The following is a 22,297-nucleotide window of genomic DNA, read 5'->3' as shown; positions in this document are numbered from 1 at the left end:
CCACTAATTTGAAGGGGTGTCCACATACTTCTGTATATATAGTGTACCTAACATTCCATTAACAGAAGGAATCACATGCTTTTTATCTGGTGGGGTCTCATTGAAAACAAACTTCAAACTGAAAGCAATGAGTTTAATTTAAAACAGGGTTTTCCAACAGATGACAGCAGTTGTCAGGAAAATCCTTCAGCCTATGGCTGACTGCTTTCAACAGCATAAAACTTGAATGAACAAGTCTGATTAACTCTTAATTCAAATATGTCAATCTTAAAATTAACCATACAAAAATGTGGAAATATTTTTTAAATTGCAGGTTGTTTTCTATCCTCCAGTTCCAACTTTTCAAACAAAGTAGCTGGCAATCAAACTTTATTACACCAGGCACAAGAATCTTAAGATTTTCAGAATAAGCTCAACCCATAACCACACTTAAAGTAAACCGGGCCCAACTAAACCACTTCTTACTCAAACATGTGTCTAATGACAACAATGCTGTGATTAATGGTTATGAACATATTTAACACAAACATTGTCTACTACAAAAAAAATTGTTTAAGTAAAAAGATTAAACACTTGAGCATTATAATGGCACATACGATAGATGCAAAATAGAAAAGCTCAACATTCATTGCATGATAGAGTATAAACCAATATAATCATATTAGGGAGATCGCTCGATAACTGGTTCGTCGCACTTGACTGGTCCAATTTCTTTATCGTCACATGCACATTTGACAGAAGCCTTCAATTGAGCAGTTGACCATATACTGGGAATCAATCTGTGTTTGGAATTCAGGCATTAGGCATAAAGGGGGGTGGGGGTTAAGGGTTGGTAGCTAGGGGTGTTTAAGAGAAGGCAGCGGGCGTGTGGCCCCTGCGTATTCTGCCAGGTAGCAGAGGGAAATCCTCAGGCAGGAGAGCATGCTCTCTGCAGGTGGGACAGGTGCTCTGCTCCTTCAGCCATGACTTAATACACTAGAGGGAGAAGGGGAGAGGAAAAGATACGTGGTAGAAAATGAGACTGACCGTCAAACCTATCCGAATGCAAGAACAGGAATTCCCAGTTCCTGTGTACTACTAGCCCTAAATAACAACAGGGCCATAGATAAAAGCACTGGGCAAACTCAGTTGGAGACTACTTAAGGGTGTGATGAAGTGGCCTTACCTCTCTGTGGAAGCTATGTCTGCACTCTAGCACACACAGGTCCTCCTGGGACATGTCCTCATGGCAGATGATACAGGGATCCTCCATGTTCAACTGTACAAGACACACATACATCAGAATCAAAAAGTCCTTGTAGTACACAACAGCAAACCCTACAATTTACGCACTATTTAGGCTTCGACCCGAGTTAGACCTCATCAGCATCTGTACATCCATGTTATTGTCTGAGCAGGAGAGTCGAGCCCTGCTGTGATTACTGTGCGCGACTCAGTCAGTGTGAAGTGCAAGCTGAACTCACCGCCTTTGACTTAGAGTGTCCCTGGGCACCCACACTCTTCCAGACATGGGTGGGGGGTCCAGTGGAGTGGACAGAGGCTGGAGAGTCAGAGCGCGAAGGTGTCCCAGCAGTGTCACCTCTACCGGCACTGCTCAGCTGCTCCTGGACACACACACGTTACAGTTCATATGGAAGCCAACAGTTGTGTGCATATTTTAACCTAGGAGTGAACGTGAATAAGGACATAATACATTTTCAATTGATGCTTCCAGTCAAGATACTTTGATATCCCTTTAGTTCAAAATCTTGCTAAACATCGTGATAAAAAGCATCCCTGATAGAGGGGATACAGAACTAGAGCAAGTATGAAGACATTTGCCAACAGGTGTAGTCTGGTCCTAGTCCTTGGTGCAGGTTACTTTGGGGCGCTTACTCTGGTGGAGTCTTGGTGGTCCAGGATGAGCTGGGCCACTCTGTTGATGACCTCCTGGTAGGACAGGGAGTTCAAGCAGCCTCTGTTGGCCGTGCGCATCTCCCCAATGAACTTGGACAGCACAGGCCTGAAATGACAAATCAGTATTGAATACTAGGGCGCTCGTACACCCATAATACCCATTTGTGTGCACGCGTGTCTGTTACGTTACCTGCTATAGTGAGGGAACATGACGCTGAGGCGATCTACGATTCTATCGTACACATTGGTGGGCTGTGGGGCCGGTGGCCTGGAAGCCTGGTTCGGCTGGGGCGCCCTCGTGATAGGACGTTTAGTGGTCGCACTAGCTGGAACTCCAGCCATACCGGAGGGCAGTGCAACACTCTGATCCATGGCTGGGGCAGGAGGGGCTCTAGGAAACCCCGGGTGACTGTAGAGGGGGGCTCTCATGTGCACTGGATGGCAAAGGAGCTGCTGGAGAGCCTGGGGTGGGAACAGCATCAGAGTGGGAGCCGGTTAGTAAGACCAGTTGACAGGAGATTAATGGAAATGTTCCGAAACACCTTGACAAACTGACATGGGGCAGAGGTAAAGCCTGGGGAGATTGTAGAGCTGTGTGTACATGTATAGAAAGTTAATTCTGTCCTTAACTCAGTCTTTTTCAAGCAACATTGACTAGATTGTGGGCCACCCCACATAAGAGACATCTCTTCCCTGACAGAGCTGCTCTGCCTCTAGCTAGCTACCTGCTCTGACCCCAGGGACCCTCTGATGGGGAAGTGGAGCCCCAGGACCTGCCCGCCGTGTGAAGCCTGCGCTGTATCTCAAGCATGGCGCCACTAGGGGAAAGCTCAGGCCTGGGGGAGGGCTGATGGAGGGGACAGAGGGGAGGACGAGGTAGGGGACGCAGAGGGGTACCAGGGACAGGTCTTCCTCTGGGACAGAGTAGATCTGGGAGAAGCAGGGCACCACACACAGACCTCACTCATCTGACAAACAGCTTCAATATATAGGCTGAGAATAGCCTATGCCGTTTCAAAGCAAGTCGCTAGGCATTTATGGTCACAATAGCGCTCTTACAATTTTATGAAATAAACCCAAGACATAGGATGCTGAGCTAACATGCTGTTTGTCAGAATGGACAACAAAATAAAGACGTCAGAAAAAGTAAACCTTTCCTAAACTTAGTCTGGTTGTGCTGCATCTTACCGGTACAGGTGGGGGCCAGGGGGCGCTGGGGACTGCAACTGGGGGTAGAGTGCACAGCCTGGTCCCCCTCTTTACCTGTTCCATCTGATCCTGGTACTGTGCCTGTGGAGAACAACAAAGCTGTCACCCAAACACAAACGGACCAGCCCTCAAAAGCCTGTGCACCTTATGTCCAATTTCTTATCCAAGGTCTTCTGTAGTCACATTGGAAATGGCATCCCAATAGTTGAATCTGTGTTTGTTAGCATTGTTCTTTTGTACCTCAGTTGAGCGGATTTTCTCCTCTGCTTCTTGAGCACATGCCATCCAAGCATCTGTGGCTGACTGGAGAATTTGGGAAGGTAATCTGAGGATGAAGGAGAGAAGAGATTGAAACTGCTAAACTGGTTCTGGTGACAGCATGCAACCGAATTTACGGGTCCTCAAGTCTGCCCTGTGGTTAGTGTTACCAACAACTACCTGGGTGAGACTTCCTTGAGTTTGGCCAGGATGGCCCTGGCATCAGACAGAGACCTGTAGAGGCAGCGCAGGCCGCGGCTACGCTGGTTCTCCAATATAGACAGCTAGGGAACATGTCAGTTGGGAGAGAACGTTAGAGCTACAAATGGTAGGAGAAACTCACTACCCACGCCTAAGAATCCTGAGGAACATGCAGGTATCTCAACATACACATTCAACCCACATACCTCTGCTCCCTGAGACCTTCTAGTTGCCTTGGCACACAGGTCTCTGCACCGCTTGATCTCATCCTCCAGGCTCATCTTCTCAGCAGCTGACTGGTTACTATGGGAAAGAATCACTGCACATTTAGCACAGCAGCACAATGCTCAGAATAGTTAGTGGCATGTTAACCTAAATGCCACTCATTAGGACGCATGTGAAAACACTGCAGGTGTTGTGATGTTGCTGTGTGTTTAGAAACATGTCATAACATGCCTCAGCTCCAGGAAAGTATTCAACTGGGTCTCATACTCCTTGTTCTTCTTGTGGATGTTCTTAGAAATGCTGTGGAAGATAAAAGCATTTTTTTATTGAATCAAACTTTGTCACTCACACCTATATAGACAACCAAATGTGAATTTATCAATGACTCCAATGTCAATCATGTTGAAGGTCCCTTTGACCTTCACCCATGGTGCCCATTTGGATATACACAGGGCAGGGCTAGACAGCCTCGGCCATACCTCTCCTGTGACTCCGCCAGCTCCTTTATCTCAATCTTTAAGGCCTTCAGTGTTTCCTGATTCTCTTTCTTCTCCTGTTGGTCCTTCTTCACCTCCTCCTCCAGCTTCTGCTGGAACAGGCCCAGCTCTTTATGGATGATCTGGAACACAAAACACTATCAGTCACTGGGCAAAACATCATGGAACTCTTCCGCCCACACTAAAACCGCAGTTTCAACTCCTCTTCCAGACAGAAGTAGGGTGAAGTGGTGCCCATTGACAATGATCTTGGGTCAGTTTTGCATTACCCCACTAATGGTTAAGGTTAGGATTGGGGAAGCTGATCATAGATCTCTACCAAGGGAAACTTCACCCTGAGCCTTCCACACCAGTATGGGAGTACTCCTTTCTACCTGTATTGAATGGTTGATTTCCTCTTGCTCTCCTTCTAGGGCCGATATCTCCGTTTGGCGTCTTTGCTTCACAGCGCCATAATCCTGCTTCATTTGCTGGATCTGCTGCTCAAACTCTGCATTACTCTTCTCTTTCTTGTTCATGTCTCCCTGGAGCATGGAAACAGGAATGATATGAGAAGTCAATATGATGGAGGACAATAATGTATTAAATACAAAGGCTTATTAGGTATTCAAAACTCACATTATTCCCTTCAAAAGGCTCATAAGGCTCCGTGTTAACAGCCACTTCACTCAATGCGTCACAAGTTACTACCTATAGAAAGGAAAAAAACTAGACATTACACTTGGCCTTGTGATCAGTGATCTTAAAAACTTTCAAATGGAGTGAGGACAATCCCCCACCTGTACTTCCACTGCAGTCTTTCCAGGTGCCTTGGCACTGTGAACAGGAGCATAAACATTCTCACACAATCCCTGTTCATCCATGCCGCTAATATAAAGGTCAAAATCCTCAAGGTTATGCGGATCATGGTTATTATATGACTTGTCCTCCGCTCTCAGAGTTCCAATGGCACGTGCTATTTCGTTGGCAGGGGGGGCAGGTGGAGAGCCAAAAACAGGTAAAACATATGGGCTGGGGAGATTGGCGATCACCTGAAGATAGCCAGTGAATTCAACCGGGTTAGGCCGCATATTAATGATGGCAACAGGCTCTTCATCATAATCCCCAGGTCCAGAGTCATGAGAGTTTGGGAGGAATTCCATAGCAGAAGGGTTTAGAGAGAGTCCATTGGGGATATCCCCTATGAAGTCTAGATTGTCCATTCTGTGAGTGTTGGCATCCTGCAGTGACACAGCGTGCTTCATGAGGCCCAGGAGGTTGTCGGTCATGACGAAGCGCAGCGACTCGAGGAGGAAGTGCTCAAGGCCACCTGCCTCATGGATCTTCTGCTGGGCATCAGGAGGGAAGTTGTCTAGCTCACCCACCAGCAAGGGGTCCTGGGCCCCTAAGGGACCGTACTCTTCTAGGATCTGGGCAAAGTAGCTGGGAGGAAAGGCAGACTTACAGGTTAGGGCCAGAGGGCATATACAAGGATCAGCATGACATCTGAATACACAACCAATACTTCAGGTCATTGCTTGGACTTGTTTCAATGACTCATGAGGATGCACAAGTTATAATACACATTTTCTGCAGACTAAGACCCTGTCGTCCAATAACCAAAGGAGAAATAACGGAGGCACTTACTCGTACAAACTCTCCTTAGTTGGGTCAGGGTTGTTGTCCAATATTCTATTGTAGTGGCTACTGCGACTGCCAATGTTGTACTGTCCCTCAAACTCTGCCACCTGATTTCGAAGATGATTGGGAATGCTGAATGGGTCAGTGGAGTCAGTGGAGTCAAGGAACATTCTGCAGAGAAATTATGAGCTGGTGAGAACAAGCTGGGGGTTGTCAATGGGCAGACTTGAAGACAGTATTCTACAGAATAGGTAACTTACAAAGAGTCATGTAAAAAATCCTCGTCGTCCTCCTCTCTTGAGGTACCACCTCTCATTCCCGACAGGACAATAACTGACTAAGTAACAGAAAAAGAAAATTAGATTGGATGTCCAGAAAACACACAATAGCCTACATTTCTCTAGGTTTAAGGCTAGAGTTAAACAAAGCAATTTTCACATCACTTGCAACTGCAATTAAAATTGCATCCAACAGCCAATCAAATTGAAGCTGCTTGTTTGAGAACTCTAAACTCAACCCATGTGATCTGCTGCATTACATCATGGTTTCACAAATTAGTTGTTTATCCAACTGTTTGGTTATTCTAACAGCAAGGATATAAAAGAAACACAGCCTGTACAACCAACTGCTAACTAAGCTAGCAAGCAAAGTTCATTGTGGACAATCTGTTTAGGGAGAGGTTTGGGTTCACTTCAAAATTACATAGACTGCTAAACCATGTACAATAATTTGTATACATCTCCTGTTGTGCCAGTTTCTGTTCTGTCAACCCTGATCACAGTTTTTGCTGCACAGCACTGAAAGCGGTGTTAACTGGGTCAGAATTACAAACCTTCAAATGGTTCATGTGACAAGTTTGTTTTGATTGGCTGTTGCATGCAACTAGTTGCAAACATTTGAAACGTTACAACTAGATGCAGCCACGTTGCAGGGATGTGTTTTTCTAAGCAACTCTGTTGCAAGCAACTAAAATAGCGTGAAAGTTGCATAGTGTAACAGTCTAAGTCCTAATGCTCACCCCCTTTGGCTCCTTCTGCTTTTTTTTCCGGTTTCTGTTCTTAGTCTTAATAGGGGAATTCTGAAATTTAGGGTTTTGATTATTAGTATATTATGCCTTACGTCAAATGCAACACTAAAATCCAGTTGCCTTTAAAAATAAAAGGCATCCAATGATCAATACTTACAATTTCATTTTCAATCCCTGTCTTTTTAATCACTAAACAATGCCCATCTGAAAGAGGTGGAAACAGTTAAGTTAACACATCTGGAAACAGGAACAGCAGCAAAACTTACTGAAATGTTTGCTTCAAGTGGACCTTTCCCCTGGTAAGGAAGGTGTGCGGGTCCAAACGCTTACCCATTATTTCAAAATAATCATCCAGCACAGTGTGGCAGGTGGCGTACTGGTCTCTGTGCTCCTCCAGAGTCCAGATAAACAGCCTCATTTCCTGGGAAGGGGCCTGCTTCAGGTACTCCGTTAGAGTCAGGCCTAGGCGGCTAAAAAACTCAGGCATGGTCCCAAACTTCTCTATGAGCATGTCCTGCAGGGGGGCAAAATTGAGCAAAGGAGCGAGGTCGAGCTGCTCGAGGTGGTCTGCATAGCGGTCAATGAACAGTGCAGCTGAATTCAGACCTGGGGAGACCAGGGGAGGAAAGAGAAAATTAGCCAAGCTGGCACATAAAGCATAGTCAAGCCCAATTGTGTTGCTGCTGAGTACCTGAAGAGTAATCTAGTGGTGAGAGGGTACACAGGTATGCAGCTGGGGAGGTTAGCATTGCCCTTCAATACATACGTTGAAAATGCAAATGTGTGCTGACCTGCGCTGTTCAGTTGGTGGGCCCAGTCGTGCAACTTGGGGCTGGTGTCCAGGCAGCCGCTTAGGCCATGGATAAAGACACGGGCCCACACCCGGTTCTTCTTTTCCAGGAGGAGCTCTACAACATCCCCCAGGGTCTCCACCTGCCTCTCAGTGTACGAAGTGCCCAGCTTGTTCCCCTTCATCTGATCCAGGTCCATCCATGGCTTAAGGTTCTCCATCAGGACAGAGATGTTGTGGCGCTCAGCCCTGAATAGGTCTTTACGCTCACTGATCTGAAGCAGAACACGATCCCCGTAAGCTAGCCAGGTGGAGGATGAAGCTGGAGAAGGGTGGTCAACAGTTAGAAACTGAGGATAATGTGACTAAGAGGAACTGTGGTATGGTCAGAACAACATTTGGAAAGTAAGTGATGTGGATTGCATCATGCATTTATACTGAACAAAAATATAAAACTAAACTACTGACGAGTTAATATAAAGGACAATCAGTCAACTTAAATTCATTAGGCCCTAATCTATAGATTTCACATGACTGGGTAGTGCCGCAGCCATGGGTTGGTCTGGGAGGGCATAGGCCCACCTACTTGGGAGCAAGGCCCAGCCAATCAGAATTATTTTTTGGCATACAAAAAGGGCTTTATTACAAACAGAAATACTCCAGTTATCAGCTGTCCGGGTGGCTGGTCTCAGACGATCCCACAGGGGAAGAAGCCGGATGTGGATGTCTTGAGCTGGCGTGGTTACACGGTCTGTGGTTGTGAGGCCGGTTGGACGTGCTGCCAAATTCTCAAATGGATGTGTGAGGTGGCTTATGGTAGAGAAATTAACAGCAAATTCTCTGGCACAGCTCAGGTGGACATTCCTGCAGTCAGCATGCCAATTGCAAACTCCCTCAACTTGAGACATCTGTGGCATTGTGTTGTGTGACAAACCTCCACATTTTAGAGTGGCCTTTAATTGTCCCCAGCACAAGGTGTACCTGTGTAATGATCATGCTGTTCAATCATCTTCTTGATATGCCACACCTGTCACGTGAATAGATTATCTTGGCAAAATAAATGTTCACCAACAGGGATGTAGACATTTGTGCACAACATTTGAGAGAAATAATATTTTGGGCGTATGGAACATTTCTGGGATCTTTTACTTCAGCTCATGAAACTTTACATGTTGCGTTTATATTTTTGTTCAGTGTAGTCACATCTTTACATCCTTTAAGGGTGAGGTCATTGAAACAGGTTCCTTTAGAGAGGAAATGTTGAATGTACATCCGGTGGAATATAATACATGTAAGGTGTGTACCCTTCTGTTCTATGACAATGGTTTCCCCGTTCTCCAAAGCTATTTCATCATTCTTGGCTTGCGTAGACAGAGAAGCATCTTGCCTATGTTGCTTCCGCCTGAGTTTACGATCCTCTTTGGATTTCAACTTCTTGAGACTGGCAAGCAAAATGAAAAACATTGAAAAGATACAGAAACAATTGTGATTGTGTAATAGTACTGCCTTGGTTAAAGATGTGCATGACATACAAATTGTGTTGTCTGTTCAGTGGGCAGTCTGATAAAATTAGTTGGGTGTGGACATTGAGAAACTTGAGCACACAAATATTTCATCTCACCTTGTACATTTCTGATTTACTCTCAATGTTGCTTTACCCATAGGTTTGTCAATAGATGCTTCAAACTAAAGACAGAATAATACATTCATTAGCATGTTCCCCAAATTTGCAATGACTTAATAACGTGACAATTTTAGAGAAATTCCTTACCTCACATTTGACAAGCCCTGTTGAACCATAGATTTTAATATGACAGATTCTACCCCCACAGTCTGGAGTAAAGCACATTCCCTGCAGGAAATCCTGTGGGTAAAAACAGATATGAGTATAACCGAGGCAAGAGTAACGTAAAATAAAATTGGTGTGCACTTGATCGTTGTAAATAGATGTTACCTTTTCATTCTTATCAGAGAATGCTGTTGCTTTCAACTTCTTCCAACAGTTGATATGGTACTCCACTTTGCAGCTTTGGCAGCAAACCATCCGAATGAAACCCTAAGTGTAAAGACAGCAGTTTGAGTGCTTCGTGAACATGTTAGGTCTTTGACTTTCATGGAGACAATTTAGGTTGAACACATTTGCCTTTAACCTTAAAATCTGGATCTGTGAAGTAGATTTCTATTTTGGAATGTCCGTGGCAATTCTGATGCCGACAAATGGCATCTGGTTTAGGTGGAAATTTGCACATCTCTATGGATTCCTCTAGCAGCACCTGGTTTGGGGTTAAAATAAAACAATCTAAATGACAGCAAGCAATGACATTTCCTGCCTCATTTCAACAGTTGAGTTGACCCAAACCCAAGTGAGATCAATGAAAACATACCTTGAAATAGTCCAGCTTACTTTCCTCAACAATAACTTTAGTAGTGGGCCAGGTCAGTTTACCAGGTGTTATCTTTTTCTTAACCATTTGCATAGAATCAGAAAACTGTTCCAGAGCAAGTGGAAATCTACAGGGGTGGAGGAAAAAACATTTTAGTTTACCCAGTGACGTGCAGCTAATTTCAGCGTATCTATAAGTATTATTCCATTTGTATCTACCGGTTCTCCTTCTGATATGCCTTTCCAATGCCATAAAAAACCAGACACTGAAACTTCCTCTCTTCAAAATGTTTGATCTTTTCAAAGTCTTTTTGAGCTTCAGCAAGTTCCTAAATAGGAAAAAACCCATTAGTACAAAGCCTGATGGAGTGCAAATTTGATTTGCAGACCATATCAAAAACACTTGAAAAGCAGTATCCTCCCTTTGTAGCTAGCTATCACACAGAATGTTTCTTACCTCTGGTTGACCAATCTCTATCAGAGCTGAGGCATGCCCATAAATCAGCAAAACTTGGTCAAGAGCACAGAGTCCAAGTTCCTGGGGATAAAAAAAAAAAAGTTAATCAGCTGCTAGCTAACTTAGACCAACGACTGCTACACGACCAGAATTGTGGACACCTGCTCGAACATCTCATTACAAAATCATGGGAATTAGTATGGAGTTGGTCCCCCCTTTTCTGCTATAACAGCCTTCACTCTTCTGGGAAGGTTTTCCACTAGATGTTGGAACATTTCTGCAGGGAATTGCTTCCATTCAGCCACAAGAGCATTAGTGAGGTGAGGCACTGATGTTGGCCGATTAGGCCTGGCTCGCAATTCTAATTCATCCCAAAGGTGTTTCGATGGCGTTGAGGTCAGGGCTCTGTGCAGGCCAGTCAAGTTCTTCCACACCGATCTTGACAAACCATTTCTGTATGGACTTCACTTTGTGCACGGGGGCATTGTCATGCTGAAACAGGAAGGGGCATTCCCCAAACTGTTGCAAGCACAGAATGTCATTGTATGCTCTAGCGTTAACACTTCCCCTCATTGTAACTGATGATCCTAGACGTCCACTTTAATACCAGCACTTGCAATTGACTGGGGAAAAACATGCTAGCTAGTTAAAATGTGTTGGTTAGCCATCTAAATTGTCAAGACTTGGTTGTAGGGGAAAGAAATATAAAAATCTGCTTCGCACTTTTGAGAACGCTCACCATGACTTCACCTCCACATCTGAACAAGGTCTAGCAAGGACAAGGTCTAGCAATTTTCTCTAAAATAAAGCCCAGCAATGTATTCATTCTGCCAGCTACATTGAAAATGTGTCTTAGAACAGAAGCAAATGGACAAGACACTCTTGCTACATTTGCATCTAATATAGTTTGTAACAAATATACCCCAGTTTCCAGTTATGCTGCACCCTTCCTAATGCACACCCCATACACAGTGCATTCGGAAAGTATTCAGACGCCTTCCCCTTTGTTACATTAGCCTTATTCTAAAAAGGATTAAATAAAAATCTCAATCTACACACATTACTCCATATTGACAATGCGATAAATAAATAACTTAAATATATTACATTTAAGTATTCAGACCCTTTGCAATGAGACTCAATTGAGCGCAGGTGCATCCTGTTTACATTGATCCTCTGAGACGTTTCTACAACTTGGAAGTCCAACCGTGGTTAATTCAACATTTGGAAAGGCACACCTGTATTACATTTTTTTTTTCTTCATGGGTTTCCATGGCTGCGCAGCAAGCCTAAGATCACCATGTGCAATGCCAAGTGTCGGCTGGAGTGATGTTTAGCTCGCCGGCATTGGACACTGGAAACATGTTCCCTGGAATGAGTTACCACACTTCACCATTGGCAGTCCGACGGACTAATCTGGATTTGGCGGATGCCACGATAACGCTACCTGGCTGAATGCATAGTGACAACTGTAAAGTCGTGGAGGAATAATGGTCTAGGGCTGTTTCATGGTTCGGGCTAGTCCCCTTAATTCCAGTGAAGGGAAATAAACGCTACAGCATACGACGCTGCCAACAGTTTGAGGAAGGCCCTTTTCTGTTTCAGCATGGCAATGCCTCCATGCAAAAAGCAAGGTCCATACAGAAATGGTTTGTCTAGATTGTGTGGAAGAACTTGACTGGCTTGCACAGAGCCCTGACCTCAACCCCATCGAACACCTTTGGGATGAATTGGAACACCGACTGCGAGCCAGGCCCACTCGCCCAACATCAGTGTCCGACCTCACTAAATGCTTGTGGCTGAATGATAGCAAGTCCCAGGATCATGGAATGAGCTGTTAAACAAGCAGGTGTCCACATACACCACATGACCAAAAGTATCTTCTGAATGCTGCAATGACAACACATCACCTGGTGTGCACTCATTTCGATTGAACTTTTGCTATGTTGTGTAAGAGTTTGTACTGAACGACACGTTTCAAAAGAAAGTTAACAGACTGAGGTACAGTATGTTTTCTCCGTTCGGTGGGTGTGGCTAGAAGCAGTATTTCTGAACAATGCTGTATTTTTTATTTGAGCAAGGTGCGCCTCCTGCCACCTTTGCCCGGTCACAGGACAACCATAGCCTGGTCAACCCAGGACAGCTTAAATCAAATCCCCTCGAGGAATGCATTTTTTTTTTTTAAAGGGGGGAATCTGCAATTGCTACATCCCTTCCATTTTTTTTACTTCAAATTTATTTCTATGTACCAATTGACTAAGAATACAACTTCTAAATGCCTCATGAGCTTAGTTGTGCTGTCATACCAACAGAACCAGGGAAGGGGACAGCTCATAATAATGGCCAGTACAGAGAGCATGGAATGGAAAATACATGGAAACCATGTATTTTATACCATTCCAGTCCTGCCATTACCACAAGCCCATCCTCCACAATTAAGATGCCACCAACCTCCTGTGTAATATACCCTGAAAACATGTTTAACTAAACTCAGCAAATGAAATGTTTTCACTATCAACTGCGTTTATTTTAAGCAAACGTAATGTGTAAATATTTGTATGAGCATAACAAGATTCAGACAAACTGAACAAGTTCCAAAAGACATGTGTCTAATAGAAATGGAATAATGTGTCCCTGAACAAAGAGGGGGGGGGTCAAAATCTAAAGTCAGTATCTGGTGTGGCCACCAGCTGCATTAAGTACTGCAGTGCATCTCCTCCTCATGGACTGCACCAGATTTGCCAGTTCTTGCTGTGAGANGATTTGCCAGTTCTTGCTGTGAGATGTTACCCCATTCTTCAACCAAGGCACCTGCAAGTTCCCAGACATTTCTGGATTGAGATCCGGGCTCTTCGCTGGCCATGGCAGAACACTGACATTCCTGTATTGCAGGAAATCACACAGAACGAGCAGGATGGCTAGTGGCATTGTCATGCTGGAGGGTCATGTCAGGATGAGCCTGCAGGAAGGGTACCATATGAGGGAGGAGGATGTCTTCCCTGTAACGCACAGCGTTGAGATTGAGTTTGTTATTGCAGACAGTCCGATGATGCTGTTACACACCACCCCAGACCATGACGGACCCTCCACCTCAATCCCGCTCCAGAGTACAGGCCTCGGTGTAACGCTCATTCCATCGATGATAAACGCGCATCCGGCCATCACCCCTTGTGAGCCAAAACCGCAACTCATTAGTGAAGAGCACTTTTTGCCAGTCCTGTCGGATCCGGTCTGGGCAGTGGGTTTGTGCCCATAGGCAACAACGTTGTCAATGTCTGGTGAGGACCTGCCTTTACAACAGGCCTACAAGCCCTCAGTCCAGCCTCTCAGCCTATTGCGGACGGTCTGAGCACTGATGGAGGGATTGTGCGTTCCTGGTGCAACTCAGGCAGCTGTTGCCATCTTGTACCTGTCCCGCAGGTGTGATGTTCGGATGTACCGATCCTGTGCAGGTGTTGTTACACATGGTCTGCCGCTGCGAGGACGATCAGCTGTCTGGCCTGTCTCCCTGTAGCGTTGTCTTAGGTGTCTCAGTACAGACATTGCAATTTATTGCCCTGACCACGTCTGTAGTCCTCATGCCTCCTTGCAGCATGCCTAAGGCACATTCACACAGATGAGCAGGGACACTGGGCATCTCTTTTGGTGTTTTTCAGTCAGTAGAAAGGCCTGTTTACTGTCCTAAGTTTTCATAACTGATTTTAATTGCCTACCGTCTGTAAGCTGTTAGTGTCTCAACGACCGTTCCACAGGTGCATGTTCAATTGTTTATGGTTCATTGAACAAGCATGGGAAACAGTGTTTAACCCCTTTCAATGAAGATCTGTGAAGTTATTTGGATTTTTACGAATTCTTTTTGAAAGACAGGGTCCTGAAAAGGGGACATTTCTTTTTTTGCAAGAGTTGATATGGTCATTATTTGCACCCATAGCTGTATGAATTTGAGAGTGGTTACATTTCTCCAGCCTCATCCCTCAGATCTTTAGCTAAACAGGGGAACCTCTTATGGTTTCAACTGCTGATTGCTGCTTAAAAAAAAAAAAAGGACAGCAGTGCATTTTGAACGCACAACCCCTCCACGTTTTCAACTAAACGCTCAGACCACCAACATTTTTGATTAATTGAACGCAATACGTTTTTTCATACTGAGCACAGCCCTTAAGATAATCTCATTTTGGGAACCTATTAAAACATTCAGTGAACATAAAAAGGGCAGTTTAAAACTACCACTGACAAACATTGAATTTGATAGAAAGTTATTTCACAGGTTAGAAAACTGGATGAAGTGGAGTACAATTTGAGCTGAAGTTGCCCAACTAACACACCTCTGATAGTGTCACTGAGGGCTGATTGTGAGAGGAACACTGTTCTGTGCTGTACCTTTGGTGTGCTGGTCGCCAGGATGCTGAGGGCCTGGGAGAAGGCCTGCTCTGCGTTGCGGCATCGCTGGTCGGCCAGGGCCATGTGGGCGTCCTGCACAGCTGACATCAGTGCATCCCGCACACTAGGGTCTCTGGAGCTGCCGGATACCGCCTGAGTGGGAAGGGGTATCAGTGAGTCACTAATAACACACAAGTTTTAGAAAAACTTTCCGTGTGAGAACTACTTCAGGAGATCATGCATCATCCTAGCTGACATGCTTTTTGTGGTAAAAACGATTATGGGATGAATGTATTAACTATGTTTCAGAGCCAGGGAGGTGGTGGGTTAAACTCGCAGGAGGAAGGCACGGAGGCCACAGTACATTCTGATAATGAGATGCATGCCATTAGTAATGTAAAGTTATGGCAAGAAATACAAGGAAGGAAAAGCATCCAGCGCTGTGAAAACCTGTTTGACTTGTAACATGAGGTCATTGACACATGACGGTCTACCTTTTCCTTTGACTGCTGGTTTCTGTTCTTCCCTTTTGTTTTCTCTGAAGCGCAGGGCTCCGGTTTGCTGCTATTTTTATCAGCCATTTCACTGAAAAGAAAAACGGATCACTTTTAGGTGTTGACAATGCTAACTTCTGAGTAGCCTACTGTAGTCAATTGCACAATACAAAAACTTAACACTGGAGATATTCAGTTGAGGCAGACCAAAAACAGGAAATAACCCAAGTATGCAAGGGTGTGCACAGAGCTGTAGGCAGTTGGTGTGCCACATGATTCGACAAGCACTGTCAAGCATTAATCAAGTTAGCAAGAAAGTACATTCCACACAACTTGCAAACAAAGGTGTGCCGTATGTGCTTTTCCTATACACAATTTTAAAAAGAACAGATTCAGATTCTTGGTAGCGTTCAATAAAGCAGAAAATATCCATTGCTTCCGATAAAGCCTAAATTATTTTTCCACTGTTAGGGTGGACCAAAAATCTTAAATTTGCCATCATACTGTTCATTAGTGTTGTCATGATACCAGAATTTTAGGTTTGGTATCACAATTCCAAGACAGAAAAAAAGCATATTAGCCGTAGTCATAGAATGCACTTGAGCCAGACAGATCCTTTGAGTTCAATATCATTAAGTTTTATTTTTCAACACATGCATTAATGAATCAGATTTGACTTATTTTTTACCAAACCACATAACAGTAATCATTTGAATGGCGAATCTCAACTGATAAACTGGGGAAATTAAGTAGCCAAGGCCTATTCACAATACAGTTGAAAGCATATTAAATAGGTGTGCGCATACATTGAGTTAGAGCTTGTTTTGTCTGATTTCATGGGCCTACAGATGAAAAACAATCTGCATCCCTTCCATTTGGGACTTATATTATACTGATCAACAACATTTACATGGAAGCAATCTTTAATAAAAGTGTGCGCTCTCTTTAAGAACCATGTAATTATTCACACGGTCAGTTCGAGGTTTAAGCAAAGATAAGGTGGGGAGACATAAATCTGAAATAAGCTTTGAAAATCTGAAATAGTATGTGAACGATAATGCAAATTATCAAACAAGATACTGAATTTATGTTAGCTTCAGCTGTAAGGCAGCAAAGAAAGTTAGCCTACAAAGCTAGAAGCTACAGGTATCATCTTGCATTTTAAAGTGTTCTAGCATGTAATGGAAAATCTTTACCGGTAAGAGGCATTAGAAGACAAAAAAGAATATTACCAATTGAACGACATCTATTGCAGGATAAAAATCAATGTTAGCGTTTACATAGCTGGCCATAAATGGTGTATTTTACTTTATAGGTTGGTTATGTAGGCTTCTTCTAACGCATTGCTTTCAACTACAGAATACGATTAAGCTATATCTTTACATTAAAAACATCTCAATCAGTAGATGACATGAAACATTTGACAGATGAACCGAAAGTAACAATCTAGTACTGAAAAATGAATGTTCTAGTATCGAAGTTTAGGTGCAACACCCTACTGTTCATTCGCATCAACTTTACCACACAAGTAATGCCCGTTTGGGGTCAATATACCGCTTTAAAAATCGTTCTTCCCCACTCAACAGCAGACCTGGTCTTTTGGTCTGGCATTGAGGTAAGCCTAATGTATTACAAACCCGGAAGCCAAATCGAACATAAAACTCACACTTTCATCTCTTTAGGAACCTTGGTATTATCCACCGAATGTGTTCTTCCTGCACCTTTCACCAAGGAGAAAAGGGTTAGCTTCTGAACACTCAGACGAAAACATGATGCTCCCAGTGAAAAAACAGCAACTTGGCAAAGAAAGTAGCAGCGCGTGTTCTTAAAGAGACAGCTCAAGGAAGTCAAAACATCAAAAGGTTATGATAAGCAGCTGACTTTTGTTGAGTTAATTTAATCAAAAGCATCTCTTGTGGAACCTAAAAATCTGCATTGTATTTAACACAACTAAAAAAGCCAAACTATATTTGCTTCTATTTATACTGAACAAAAATAAACTCAACAATTTCAAACACTTTGCTGAGTTACAGTTCATATAAGGAAATCAGTCAACTGAAAGAAACTCATTAGGCACCTAATCTATGGATTTCACATGACTGGGCAGGGGAGCAGCCATGGGTAGGCTGAGCCCCACCAACTGGGGAGCCAGGCCTAGCCAATCAATGATTTCCCCCCACAAAATGGCTTTATTACAGACAGAAGTACACCCACCCCCACACTTTGTGCCCAGACACCTGTGTAATGATCATATTTAATCAGCTTCTTGATATACCACACCTTTCAGGTGTATGGATTATCCTGACAAAGGATAAAATGCTCACTGACAGGCATTAAAACAAAATGAGCACAAATTGAGAAATAATAATTTTGTGCATACAGAACATTTCTGGGATCTTTTTCAACTTATGAAACCAGCACATAACGTCGAGTTTATATTTGTTCAGTGCATATCAACCCAAACAGAGGACTTAATTTCTAGCAAAACAGAAATAGTAGCCAAAAACATCCTACCTGGTTGTGTCTGGCTTTCCACCTTGACTTCCAAGCCCTGTGTTCGGCGACATGAAAAACACCAGAAATAAACCATTAGGGATGATGAACACTGATTTTTTTGTTGTTGAAAAATGCAAGATGCAACAATTTCCGTTAGAGTTAGTTCATACATAATCTGCCAATTGAAAGAAGAAAAAATAAATAAAAAAATTAAAATCAGTAGACCCTAATATAATGGATTTCATTTGACTGGGAATACTGGTATGAAATCAGTGTCACAGATAGCTTAAAAAAGGTAAAGGCATGGATCAGGAAACCAGTCAGTATCTGGTAGCCACCATTTGCCTAATGCAGCACGACATCTTTTGCATAGAGTTGATCAGGCTGTAGATTTTGACCTGTGGAATGTTGTCCTAGTCCTCTTCAATAGCTGTGCGAAAATGCTGGATATTGGCGGGAACTGGAAAATGGCAATCCAGAGCATCCCAAACATGCTCAATGGGTGACCGTGCAATCGGAAAGTATTCAGACCTCTTTACAGTCACGTTACAGCCGTATTCTAAAATTTATTAAATTAGAATTTCTCTACACACCCCCCATAACAAGCAAAAATAGGTTTAAAAATCAAATACTGTATTTACATAATTACTCAGACCCTTTGCTATGAGACACGAAATTGAGCTCAGGCGCATCATGTTTCCATTGATCATCCTTGGAGGTGTTTCTAAAACGTGATTAGAGTCCAGCTGTGGAAAATTCAATTGATTGGACATGATTTGGAAAGGCACACAGCTGTCTATATAAGGTCCCACAGTTGACAATGCATGTCAGAGTAAAAACCAAGCCACGAGGTCGAAGGAATTTTCTGTAGAGCGCCGAGACATGATTGTAAAAACCTGATTTTGCTTTGTCATTATGGGGTATTGTGTGTATATTGAGGAAATATGTAACCTAACAAATTGTGGAAAAAGGTAAGGCATCTGAATACTTCCCAAATGCACTGCATGTCTGGTGGGTAAGCAGGCCATGAAAGAACTGAGACATTTTCCACTTCCAGGAATTGTGTCCAGAGCCGTGCGACATGGAGCTGTGCATTATCATACAGAAACAATGGGCCTCAGGATTTCGTCACTGTCTCTCTACATTCAATTTGACATCGATAAAACACAATTGTGTTCATAGCTTATGCCTGCCAATACCATAACCCCACCATGGGGCACTCTTCACAACTTTGACATTAGGATACGGCTCACCCACACGACACCATCTGCCCGGTACAGTTGAAACTGGGATTCATCTGTGAAGAGTACACTTCTCTAGTGTGCCAGTTGCCATCGAAGGTGAGAATTTGCCCACTGAAGTCTTATGACGCGCATTACTGCAGTCAGGTCAAGACCCTGGTGAGGATGACGAGCACGCAGATAAGCTTCCCTGAGACGGTTTCTAACCGTTTCTGGGTTTGCACAACCAAAGAATTTCTACAGTTTCATCAGCTGTCTGGGTGGCTGGTCTCAGGCCATGCTGCAGGTGACGCAGCCGGATGTAGAGGTCCTGGGCTGGCGTGGTTACACGTGGTCGAGGCCATTATGACGAATTTCCTAAAACGAAATTCAATTCTCATGACAGCGCTGGTGGACATTCCTGCAGTCAGCATACCAATTGTACTCTCCCTCAAAAGATTGAGACATCTGCGGCATTGTGTTGTGTGACAAAACTGCACATTTTAGAGTGGCCTTTTGTCCCGAGCACAAGGTACAGCTATGTAATGACCATGCTGTTTAATCAACTTCTTATGGATGGATTATCTTGAAACCCTCACAGGGATTTAAACGTTTGTGAACAAAATTTGAGAGAAATAAGGCGTATGGACATTTCTGGCCTCTTAATTCAACCTATGAAACCAACAGTTACACATGTTCTGTTTATATTTCTTCAGTGTATTTGGTCTGCATAACATGCCTAACAGTATTACTCACAAACTGGTCTTTAGAAACATTAATGTCCATGAGATGAAGTCAATGTTATAGCTTATCCAGCAGCTCATTGATCAGTGCACAACAAAGCAATCACCAGTTGCTGTAGTTGAAACTACTCATGGATTAAGTCCTGTTTGTACTCTACAAGGACTGTTGTGGACAAAATGTGTCATCCTGAATGCAATTCATAGATTAGGGTACTGAAAGTTGAGGCTCAGGTCTGAGTAACTGACCTTGTTCTCAGGAGTAGTGTTTTTAGCGGAAGGCTCAACCTTACTGGTGGGTTTAGCAGTCTGTTGTGACTCTGTAGTGTCTGCTCTGGTGTTACTCTCTGTCCTGTAGATAACAGTAAAACCAGGTTAACAACTTCAAAATGATCAACAAATGCATGATTGCCGTTGGTTCGTAAACACTTGTGTAATACTGTACATACCTTTTACTTGAAACTTTCTTAGCTGCAGTTTTATTTGATCTTCCAGCTAGAAATGAATAGTTTGTAAACATGAAAACAAACATCAAATCAAAGATAATACATACAGACAATGATCTAGCAAAACCAGACTACCTCCAACAAACAATAAACTTAGGACAATTTAGATTACATTTACATTTAACATTTAAGTCATTTAGCTGACGCTCTTATCCAGAGCGACTTACAAATTGGAAAGGTCATACATATTCATCCTGGTCCCCCCGTGGGGAATGAACCCACAACCCTGGCGTTGCAAGCGCCATGCTCTACCAACTGAGCCACACGGGACCAAGATTACGCGACTAAAATTTCACCGGACAATTTGGAGCATTTTGGCGCCATGTTCACAATGTAAAACCAGGATTTGTAGCTATAAATATGCACATTTTCGAACAAAACATAAATGTATAACATGTTGTTATAAGACTGTCATCTGATGAAGTTGTTCAAAGGTTAGTGATGAATTTCTCTATTTGTGGGTTTTGTGAAAGCTATCTTTGCTGTTAAAAAATGACTTTTTTTGAATATGGTGGTGAGCTAACATAAATATATGTTGTGTTTTCGCTGTAAAACATTTTAAAAATCGGATATGTTGGCTGGATTCACAAGATGTTTATCTTTCATTTGCTGTATTGGACTTGTGATTTCATGAAATTATATGATATTCCCTGTGGCGCTAGGCTAGGCTATGCTAGTCAGCGTTTCTGATGAGGAGGATCCCGGATCCGGGGGGGGGGGGGTCGGTAAAGGTTAAAAGGTACGACAGCTGGCTTGGAGATAACCAAAAGGCACCTAAAGACTCAGACCATGAGAAACAAGATTATCTGGTCTGATGAAACCAATTGAACTTAGACCTGAATGCCAAGTTGAGGAAACCTGGCACCATCCCCAATTCATCGATACGTATGCTATGATGCTGGTAAAGTTGCCTCGCGCACCTACAGTGCTGGTCATTTAAAAAAAAGCTAGCTCATGGGTGCAAACATTCTTCCACAAAAACATAGCAAAAAGACATGTTTCAGTAGCTATAGAATGCTATGTTTCAGTAGCTTTAGAAAGCTAACTAAATAGCTAGGTGTCATCTAAAATAACCCTAATTTATAATACAGTTAATTTGATTAACTTCTTATGGCTGCAGTGGCAGTATTGAATAGCTTGGATGAAAGGTGCACAGAGGTGCCCAGAGTAAACGGCCTGCTCCTCAGTCATAGTTGCTAATATTTGCATATTATTATTGGATAGAAAACACTCCGAAGTTTCTAAAACTGTTTGAATTATGTCTGTGAGTATAACAGAACTCATATGGCAGGCAAAAACCCGAGAAGTTCCACTTCCTGTTTGAATTTTTTCTGAGTGTGGCAGATTTTCAACCATTGAAATTACAGCGAGATATGGATGAGTTTTCACTTCCTACGGCTTCCACTAGATGTAAACAGTCTTTGTCTGATGAATCTAATGTTAAGGGGGGCCGAAGGAGACAGGAATTAGTCACCACTGCCACGAGCTGACCATGCTTTGACCATGCGCCTTCACGTGATAGGCAGCTCCGTTCCGTCGCTCAACTGAAGTCAATGTAATTCTCCGGTTGGAACGTTATTCAAGATGTATGTTAACAACATTCTTGAGATTGATTCAATACATCGTTTGACATGTTTCTACTGACTGTTATGGAACTTTTGGACATTTCGTTGCGTTATGGTGGACGCGCTTTGTGACTTTGGAATTGTTTACCAAACGCGCTAACCAAAGTAGCTAATTGGACATAAATAACAGACATTATCGAACAAATCAAGCATTTATTGTGGACCTGGGATTCCTGGGAATGCATTCTGATGAATATCAAAGGTAAGGAAACATTTATCATGTATTTTCTGCTTTCTGTTTAGTCCAACATGGCGGCTAATTTTACTAATGTT

General features: G+C 43.2%; 1 protein-coding gene across 3 annotated transcripts in view; it reads right to left on the bottom strand.

Moving 5' to 3' along the window:
• Nucleotides 1-352: 352 nt before the first annotated feature.
• The window catches only part of ttc3 (tetratricopeptide repeat domain 3), a 31,276-nt gene continuing 9,331 nt past the window's right edge, over nt 353-22,297 (bottom strand). For all 3 annotated transcript variants that reach the window (XM_024013576.2, XM_024013577.2, XM_024013578.2), the window contains exons 13-46: nt 20,343-20,388; nt 20,143-20,245; nt 17,952-17,988; nt 17,104-17,158; nt 15,438-15,528; nt 14,944-15,096; nt 10,564-10,644; nt 10,326-10,435; nt 10,108-10,234; nt 9,874-9,996; nt 9,678-9,779; nt 9,495-9,587; nt 9,345-9,409; nt 9,028-9,164; nt 7,725-8,045; nt 7,264-7,539; nt 7,091-7,137; nt 6,925-6,984; nt 6,167-6,243; nt 5,913-6,077; nt 5,066-5,708; nt 4,905-4,976; nt 4,661-4,810; nt 4,269-4,408; nt 4,021-4,089; nt 3,771-3,867; nt 3,544-3,647; nt 3,346-3,430; nt 3,085-3,186; nt 2,087-2,358; nt 1,876-2,002; nt 1,464-1,604; nt 1,166-1,258; nt 353-975 (exon numbers count right to left, since the gene is read on the bottom strand). In XM_024013576.2, coding sequence (XP_023869344.1) covers nt 847-975; nt 1,166-1,258; nt 1,464-1,604; nt 1,876-2,002; nt 2,087-2,358; nt 3,085-3,186; nt 3,346-3,430; nt 3,544-3,647; nt 3,771-3,867; nt 4,021-4,089; nt 4,269-4,408; nt 4,661-4,810; nt 4,905-4,976; nt 5,066-5,708; nt 5,913-6,077; nt 6,167-6,243; nt 6,925-6,984; nt 7,091-7,137; nt 7,264-7,539; nt 7,725-8,045; nt 9,028-9,164; nt 9,345-9,409; nt 9,495-9,587; nt 9,678-9,779; nt 9,874-9,996; nt 10,108-10,234; nt 10,326-10,435; nt 10,564-10,644; nt 14,944-15,096; nt 15,438-15,528; nt 17,104-17,158; nt 17,952-17,988; nt 20,143-20,245; nt 20,343-20,388 — 4,493 coding nt within the window. In that variant the 3' untranslated portion in view covers nt 353-846. The remainder of the gene's footprint in view (nt 976-1,165; nt 1,259-1,463; nt 1,605-1,875; nt 2,003-2,086; nt 2,359-3,084; nt 3,187-3,345; nt 3,431-3,543; nt 3,648-3,770; nt 3,868-4,020; nt 4,090-4,268; nt 4,409-4,660; nt 4,811-4,904; nt 4,977-5,065; nt 5,709-5,912; nt 6,078-6,166; nt 6,244-6,924; nt 6,985-7,090; nt 7,138-7,263; nt 7,540-7,724; nt 8,046-9,027; nt 9,165-9,344; nt 9,410-9,494; nt 9,588-9,677; nt 9,780-9,873; nt 9,997-10,107; nt 10,235-10,325; nt 10,436-10,563; nt 10,645-14,943; nt 15,097-15,437; nt 15,529-17,103; nt 17,159-17,951; nt 17,989-20,142; nt 20,246-20,342; nt 20,389-22,297) is intronic.

The sequence above is a fragment of the Salvelinus sp. IW2-2015 genome, linkage group LG20 (genome assembly GCF_002910315.2).
Source record: "Salvelinus sp. IW2-2015 linkage group LG20, ASM291031v2, whole genome shotgun sequence".
NCBI classification, from domain to species: domain Eukaryota; kingdom Metazoa; phylum Chordata; class Actinopteri; order Salmoniformes; family Salmonidae; genus Salvelinus; species Salvelinus sp. IW2-2015.
Note: the sequence above shows the minus strand (reverse complement) of the source record. Positions and strands in the feature narration are given on the sequence as shown.